At 46.0% G+C, this 8,440-nt stretch overlaps 1 protein-coding gene across 1 annotated transcript; it reads right to left on the bottom strand.

The window, feature by feature from the left end:
- Positions 1–376: 376 nt before the first annotated feature.
- Positions 377–6,038, bottom strand: FICD (FIC domain protein adenylyltransferase). The gene is made up of 3 exons (XM_065417748.1): positions 6,021–6,038; positions 5,095–5,442; positions 377–3,426 (listed from the first exon to the last, which is right to left on the bottom strand). The coding sequence occupies exons 2-3, from the start codon at positions 5,390–5,392 to the stop codon at positions 2,351–2,353; spliced, it is 1,374 nt and encodes a 457-aa protein (XP_065273820.1). The 5' UTR covers positions 5,393–5,442; positions 6,021–6,038; the 3' UTR covers positions 377–2,350.
- Between the last annotated feature and the right edge of the window lie 2,402 nt (positions 6,039–8,440).

Here is an 8,440-nt window from a genome sequence, read left to right as displayed (position 1 = left end):
GTATCAAAAAGGTCCAGAAACAGTGCTCTAGAAGAAAACATCCATGTACCCCTGCTTGGAACAATAAATAATTTTTCATCATGTGACCTCTGAATCTAGAAGCAAATTAGAAATGTTGGTTGGAATGCAGTAAATTATAGCTACACTTAAAGTTGTTGTTTTTTTAAAGCCAGGGCTAGCCAGGAATTCTTGCTGTAACTAAGCACAGTAATCCACATCTGTCTGAGTGAAGAAAAATGTAACAATAACTAGTAATGACATCTAGCACACAGACTTCAGGGAACCAGGCTCTACTATGTAAAATTAAAATTTAGTGTATTAAACTTGTGCTAAGTGATGATATCCCCAAACAAAGATTTACATAGTAAAATACTTTATTAATCTGTTACTAAAATAACATTTTCCACAAATAGCTAAAGTGCAGAATCTGTATACACATATTGTACTACAAAAATAAGCATGCTTTTAAAAACAATTCCCATTGTTTATTATCCCAGTCAGTGATGTCTAGTACAATGAGTCATGATACATGACATGAACATGAGCCAGCACATACTAACAGGCAACACCGTATCTTGATACTTTATTGGTCTCCTGGTTTTATTATGAAACTTGCTATTAAATAGGATTCAGGTCAAGCCTTTAAGTGAGAAATGATATGTCAGAGGGTGGGGGAAATTATTGTGTATAGTAAACAACTAGGCAGCATAACAATTACAAGCTGCTACTTGTGATTTCAGAAATGGAGTGGCTATATGATACCCATCAATTAGTGAGCTATGGAAAGATCTTATTGCATTCTCAGATTCAGGATGCTGCTGTAGGTAATCCAACTAGGATGCATTGGGCTGTTATATTTTCAGTTTGCTACAGTTTTGTGTCATACTATCACCTAACTAGCAAGCAAGGGGTCTGAGGGGCTACTAGCTTCAAATGCTTTTTTATCAAAGCAAGAGCAGGAATGAGAACATGGCAGTATACTGACATTGTTTCATTAGATATTGCCAACTTACACAAACAGTAACTGGACTCTAGTATTAGAATTTACTGGAGCCTAAGTGCAAGAAATTGTTTGTGATGTGCTTCTGAGTACTTGCAAAATTATAGCATTAGAAAGTGGCCCTCTCCATACTGTTGAGATGACATATATAGCTCAACCACATTAGCAGTCAGGAAATCTAGAAATTGTTAAAGCCATCAGTTGGGGCTAGTAGCCTCTTGTACCATTTGAAGATGAAAATGCATTAACTGGGCTGTAGAGTATCTAGTATACAAATTTGCTATCTCTACTGACATGGTGGGGTTGGATCTTGAATCCTATCATGTATAGGAACACCTACTTCCCATGATTTTGCAGAAGCTACCTATTTTCAAACATGTAACTGGAGTGTTCATTGCAAGAGGCACTTTCTATGGCATGACAACTTCTGCTTACAGAATTAGGTAAGCTATTATCCTTACTAAGCTGCAGGAGGCAGTATAGGACCCTTATACACAATAGAAGAAATCAATTTGCAATCTAGTTGAATTAAGTTTGGACAGATGGGTTGTTCAGTTGCTCCTGAATCCCCTGGACAGTGGCCTCAAACCAACTTTAAAAAATCCCTCCCCCCCCAGTTGCTGCATAGAACTCACCCAAATAGAGGGAACGGACACCATACAACGTATGGTAGCACATACAAAGTTTAAAAAAAAAAAAAGGCCCTAATTTTAGATGTTACCTTTAACAAAAGTAGATTAGCTATTAGAGAGCAGTATGGCACATTAGCAGTGGGGTGAGGGAGGAAAGGAGATCTTGAGCCTTTGGACAATTGTAAAATAATTCCGCTAAAGAGCTTTTAAATAAAGTGCTACAACACTGGCTGAAGGGGTTTTGTTGGAAAGCAAAATAAGACAATGGTAGCAATACAATAAAATACTAGCCCCTACCTTGTGACTTTTAGAAAGGGTGCTCGTGCCTTCCCTGTACGATACAAATTAAGATAGACTTGGCATTGAGGCAATTACAAGGTGTTGGCTTTAGGAAGCCATCTCATACAGGATTGTAGAAAGTAATTCAATCAGTTTTACTACAGCCTGGATCACACTTGCAAATTGGCCTCACTTTGGATTTCTCTCTCCTTTCCCCTCCAGTAACACAAGCTGGACCTAGTACACGTTCAACACTAACGCTTCACAGTTTAGCTTGGCATAAGGATAATGGATATAAAAAAGTATATTAATTTACTAATCTTTAAATAAATGAAATGCTAAGAGTGATTTTCTCCTCTGGTGGAGTTGTTTCTCAACAGGAATGTTGAGAAGCTTTATTACTCCACACATTCATTTTGTCATTGGATCGTCATAACATTCAAGTTTTGACTGGAATAGTTTGCTTGTATCTAGCAGTGCTGCCATCAGCCTCAGGTAAACCAACTGAATATTCTGTTGTGGCAATAAGCAGCATATCTAAAGTGGTCTCAGTACATTTTGCAATGAAGCGTATGAAAGGTCTCACGTCTCCTTCATTGGCTGCTTCTAAGACATGATAATACTCTGCCCTTTGCTCCTTACGGATTGTGATGGGTGGATAGCCTGCCTGCATTAGTATGAGATTCATTAACAGGCGTGAGGTCCTTCCATTGCCATCTACAAATGGGTGTATATATACCAGTTTATAATGGGCTAAGGCAGCAAATTCCACAGGGTGTAAGCTCATGGCATCTTCGGAGTTGATCCACTGTACAAACTCCTGCATCTGTTTTTCAACATCTTGAGGATGGGGTGGGATATGATGTCCTACAAACACCTGGGTAGTCCTAAACCTCCCAGCTTCCACTGGGTCTACATAGCCCAGCACTCTCCTGTGTATCTCCAAAATGTCGCTGATGGTTACAGTGCCTATTCGGGATACCAGTGTGGTATTTACGTATTTCATAGCAGCATGCATACCGATGACTTCATTCTGCTCCATGAGACTTTTCCCAGGAACAGCATATCTGGTCTCGATGATGTGCCGTATTTCAGAGAGTGTTAATGTGTTCCCTTCAATAGCAACTGTGTGATAAATATGGTGGTAATAGGACTCTTCCATCACTCGCCGCAGGGCTGAATTGCCTTTGGGGATTGACATCACTTTTTTAACTTTGCTGTCAATAATGCTAAAGTATCTCTGGTCTATCTCTTCAACCAGGGGCAGAGTTCGGTCCCGATTGATCAGAGCTTTTTCATGACAAGGAGAAATGGTCAGTGCTTTGGAGTACAAGTAGTCTGCTTGAATGATGTCTTTCTCCTCTTCAGAAAAGATGCCAAACTCATTCAGAGCATCCACATAATCTGGATCCATCTTGAGGGCGTACATGAAGAGTTTATGGGCTTTCTCCCGCTTCCCCTGCCGTTTCATTTCAAGGGCTTGATTCAAAGCTGCTTTGGCTTCTAATTTGACTTCTGAAATGCACAACAACAGTACTTAGACACTACAGTGATGGGTACTAAGAGTGTTCCTTTAATACATATTAAAATGAAATTAATCAAGCCAAGAGTGATATAAAGAATTCATGTTCTACACTTTACTGTGGGTTGCAAATATCAGAAACTCAGGCCAGGCCCACCCTCCAAACTTTTGCTGGCACAGCTATGTTGGTCAGGGTGTGATTTGTAACCAATGCAGCTGTGCCAGCAAAGCCTCCAGTGTAGATGCAGTTATACTAGCAAAACTGCCCTGTAGCAGGAATAGCTTCTTTCACTTGGGAAGGTGAGTGGGCTGGAATACTGACAGAAAGAGAGTTTTGCTGATATAAACTCCATTCACACTTGGAGCACTTTGCCAGTATGGTATACTGCTACAGCTGTACCAGCAAAGCCTTCCAAGGGTACACCTGACCTTAGTCTAAAGAGAAAGGTATGTAGATCGGGACCAGCCCTGCCTGCAGAGCTTGCTGCTGGAGAAGGCCTCTTGCTCAAACCACAATTAGCATAGGTGTTGCTATTACAATTAGATGACTGGTCCATCTTGCCTAGTATCCAGTTTTCAGAAATGGCTGATGCTTCAGACCAGGGATCAGCACCCTTTGGCATGCAGCCTGTCAGGGAAAGCCCCTGGCGGGCGGGGATGGTTTGTTTACCTGCAGCATCAGCAGGTTCAGCCAATCGCAGCTCCCACTGGCTGCGGTTCACTGCTCCAGGCCAATGGGGGCTGCGGGAAGCGGTGGCCAGCACATCCCTCGTCCTGCGTCGCTTCCCGCAGCCCCCATTGGCCTGGAGCGACGAACCGCGGCCAGTGGGAGCCGCGATCGGCCGAACCTGCGGAGGCTGCAGGTAAACAAACAGTCCCGGCCCGCCAGTGGCTTTCCCTGATGGGCCGCGTGCCAAAGGGTGCCGATCTCCACTTCACATGATGCATGTAGCCAATTATGCAAGGTCCGTAATGGGATCAGTATGAAGCAGCATTTCTGCTGTTTTTTAATTGAAGTATTTAATACCTTTCTAGTGCATGACAATGGCTCTGAAGTAGCCAAGAATATAGTGCTAGAAATGCAATCGTTCCTCTGAATATTTTTTAAAACCACTGAGTCGAATTCTGCCCAAAGTCAATAGTAGAGTTAGGCGCATTCAAGAAAGAAGTTGGCACAACAGGTTATACAATCTCAGAATTTTGGAAGAAATGCTCCAAAATCCAGGCTGCTCTGCATCAGTCCAATATACTGTGTTCAAGATCCTGAAATTATTTTAATGAAGCTTCACTGGAACAGAGAAAACGCGGAAAGAACCTCAAAGGACCAACAGGACTAGTAAAATACCAGCACGCACTCCTTTCATGGTTCAAATCAATGAGTGGTAGCACAGTTAGGGACTAGGTGTCAGGAGTCTTAGCTTTTATTTTCAGCTTTTTGTGTGGCCTTAGTTTAATTCTTCGGTAAAATGGGGACAACTTCTCCAACTTGCAGGGGTGTTGTGGGGGTTTATTAATGTTTATAGAGTGCATGGAGTTCCTTGGATAAGGACTCTGTACAAATGCAGAGTATTATACAGTCAGTCATGCAGTAACCTGTGTCTGCAGCACACACTCCCCCAACATTTCCCTAGTCTCTCAAGCACAGAAAGCCCATTTCTTACCTGCGGAGGGTTTGGATTTCAGCACCAGCAGCTCTAATTTACCTGAAGTCACGCTGAGTCCAGTTGTCTGCCCTGTGTACCTGGTAATCCCTACATAGCCTACTCCCAATTTATTTTTCAGGAAGGAGAGTCCTTTGAGCACTGCCTGACACTGCTCTTCTACTGCAGCCAGTGGGAGCAACAGCACCAACAGAGAGCCCACCAGGACCATTAGCACTGCTGCCCATCTGACACGGAGCCACAGACTCATCCATTTCAGCTCAGGATCCGCCACCACAGCCATCGACAAGAGATTCATCTGGGCCCAGGGGTGGACACAAGGAGCATCTCCTTTCTCATGGGTCAGACCTGGGAACAGAAATCGCCTTAGCACAGAGGTTTGTAGCTGGACCAGTATGATGCAGCAGATAAGGCAGCGGTCTGGGACTCGTGAGACCTGGGCTCTAACACCAGCCTGCTGGTCTATTTTGTCTGTGAGCTCTTGGGGGCAGGGCCCAGGGCAACGCCTCCCAACCAGACCCTCAACGCAAATATCAAGAGGACGGCTCAAGGGTAGGGATGGTCCATCTATGGAGCACCACCCGTCCCCCAGCACCAATGGGGCAGCAAGATCCCCAGGGGGTGGCCTGACTGGGGACCTGGGGCAGCAAAGCACCCAGCGACTCTGCGGTGCCCCTGGCCCCAGCAGCCTGCTCCCCCCAGGGCTCCCGTGACACTACAGCTGGGTAGTGTCCGGCCTCGGGACACCCCCTCCTGGGGCCCCGGCCTCGGGCCGCCTTCTACCCCCCCCCGGCCTCGGGACACCCCCTCCTGGGGCCCGACCCCCCCCGGCCTCGGGGCGCCCCCTTTTAGGCCCCCCCCGGGGCCCACCCACCCTCTGTCCCCAGAGCTCAGCCCGCGGCCTCCTGGGCTTCCCGAGGCCTCACCTGACGGCCCCCCCGCAGACACCGGCTGCCGGCCACTGTCCCCACCCGGCCCGGGCTGGTCTCCGCTCTCCGCCCTGCCCCGCCCCCGCTCACCACCATTGGCTACTCCGCCCCCGGCCTCCCCTTCTCATTGGCCTCCCGGCCTATCCGTCTCCCCTCGCCCCGCCCCCTCTTCCGGCGGTGTTTCCCGTTCAGCTCCACGTCTCCGGCGCCGGAGAGGCTCGTGGAGAGCCGCGATAGGCGGGACTCTCACGCCAGTCTCAGCGCTAGCAGCCAATGAGAAGGCCGCTCGATCATGAAGGGCGGGAGCTGCTATTTAAAAGCGAGGGGGCCAACCAGCCGCGTAGGGGGTGACTTGGTTACAGTTAGAAGTGGCTGCCTGGGGAATGAAAACTTGATGAAGGGTTCTGCACTCTAGCAGGAAGAAATACAATGGGATTTCAGGGCTGCAAGCTGAAGCTAGGCAAATCCAGATTAGAAATAGGGTGTAAAGTTTTAGCAGGGAGGGATAATTTACCAAGAGTTGTGGTGGATTTTTCATCACTGGCAAGTTTTAAATCATCAAGACTGGATTTAAAAAAAAAAAAATTATTATTAAAAGATCTGCTGTAGGAATCCTTGTGGGGCAGGGCTCTGGCCTGGGTTATCAATGGTCCTTTTTGGCCTTGGAATCTATAAATCCAGTGCAGCAGTGTCTTGCAGTGACTCTCTTCAGAGCATCCATCAGCACCTGCAAGGCACAGCCCGCTGCCACTAAACAAACTCCATCAGAGAAGTGTGATCCAACACAGGGGAGGGAGCTAGGAAGTGCGATGCTCGCACCCTGTTACTGTCTCCGCCACAGAACGGTTATGTGACACAACAAAACTGTGCTGGAGTCTCCTGAGCTGTAAAATGGGGTTAATTATGTGCACCTGCCTCACATTTGTTTTTCTCATCGAGTGTTCTGTAATACTTAAGAGCTAAGTATCCTAGCAAAGCTGAAGAAAAGCCTTGGACTGCTGGCAAGGCGCAGGCTGCAATTCTCATTTGAAAAACTTCCCTAGACCCTAGTTGTCTCATTTGCCTTTTTCCTTGCTGCCCCTTCTGTCTGGAACTCCCTTCTCCCAGCAGTCCCTCACAAACGTTAAAGCATTTGCCTTCAAAACAAACCCGACGTGGTAGGGAAGGATTGTTTCCTGTTGTTACAGAGGGGGAACTGAGGCACAGAGAGTGTGACTTCACTCCAGGGTCACCCAGGGGGGCTGTGGCAGAATCAGGAAGATAATTTAGATCTGAGGTTTGTCAGTGCCTGAAGCACAAGCCCAGCTTTCCTCCATTATTGTACTTGGAGCTCATCCTCTCTGCTGTCAGATCTCTCCTCGGAGCTTGCTTTTCCCATGAATTGCTGCCACCCACTAAAATAATGGGAATGTGACTCCCTTCCCCAGTAATGGTCCAAGACAGTCTTTTTCAGGGACATTGTGCTGTGTTTTCTCTTTGGGTGATAAGCGGGGGGAAGGGGAAGACAGTGCTGCCTTCTGTGTCCTGAACGTTACCAAACAAACAATAGACACTTAAGTAAAAGCATTATTAACAGGGAAGGCAACTCTTAGCAGGAGATCATGATTTACACACATGACCTGGATTCTGGGCTACTTTTCACCTGTTTTCCACTGCTTCAGGACTGCGCTGATTCTGCTCAGAGCTAGGTCACTGCTGTCCTCCTAAGGATCCCAGGGAAGGCAGAGCTCTCTGGTGTTGCCATTATACTGGAGATGGGTGCTCAGAGAAAGTCTTGCCACTTCTTTCTGGTTTGTTTTAAATGCAGTAACCATATTCTCAGTCCTGGGACTTCTCCATGTGCTTTTTGACTTATTGGGATTGACAAAAGCAGCTTGATCAGCTCAATTAGACCTGCATCCCTAAAGGTAGCCTGACAGCATCTCAGCTAGGAGACCGCTCAGCATCAAACTGAGCCCAAGGCAATCCCTACAGCAGGAAATTACCATGTAGTCTATTAATTTTGAACATGCCAATGTCCTTTATGACAAAATGTGGAGGAACAAGTTTTGGAACAATCAAATAGCCTTTGAGAGATCAGCAAAACATTTCTTCAAAGAAGCTGTAATACAAACACCAAATGCGTTGTTCTTAATGCCGTTGCACTCAAACCTAATTGGGGAATTAATTATTGAGGATTAGAAAACAACTGCACCTCAGTACATGCTGTATTTTTTCTTTAAATTCAGACAGTCCCAAGCTACATTCTAAGAAGCACATTTATAATCTGTCATTGGTGATCCAGTTAGATTTGATCTAATGGTATGAGCACACCGCCAGTAGCCAGGAATGCTTGGGATCTATTCTTGGCTTTGATATCAACTTCTTTGAAAAGTGCTCTTTTGTGACTCAGTTGCCATATGTATAATACAGGGATG

This window comes from Emys orbicularis, chromosome 16 (assembly GCF_028017835.1).
Source record: "Emys orbicularis isolate rEmyOrb1 chromosome 16, rEmyOrb1.hap1, whole genome shotgun sequence".
In the NCBI taxonomy this organism is placed as follows: Eukaryota; Metazoa; Chordata; order Testudines; family Emydidae; genus Emys; species Emys orbicularis.
Note: the sequence above shows the minus strand (reverse complement) of the source record. Positions and strands in the feature narration are given on the sequence as shown.

What these genes read in the sequence shown, in the direction of transcription:
- FICD (XM_065417748.1), bottom strand. Translation starts at nt 5,392, where the DNA reads ATGAATCTCTTGTCGATGGCTGTGGTGGCGGATCCTGAGCTGAAATGG. An exon ending in GAAATCCAAACCCTCCGCAG is followed by an intron (nt 3,427 to 5,094) that starts GTAAGAAATGGG and finishes TGTGCATTTCAG; the next exon opens with AAGTCAAATTAGAAGCCAAA.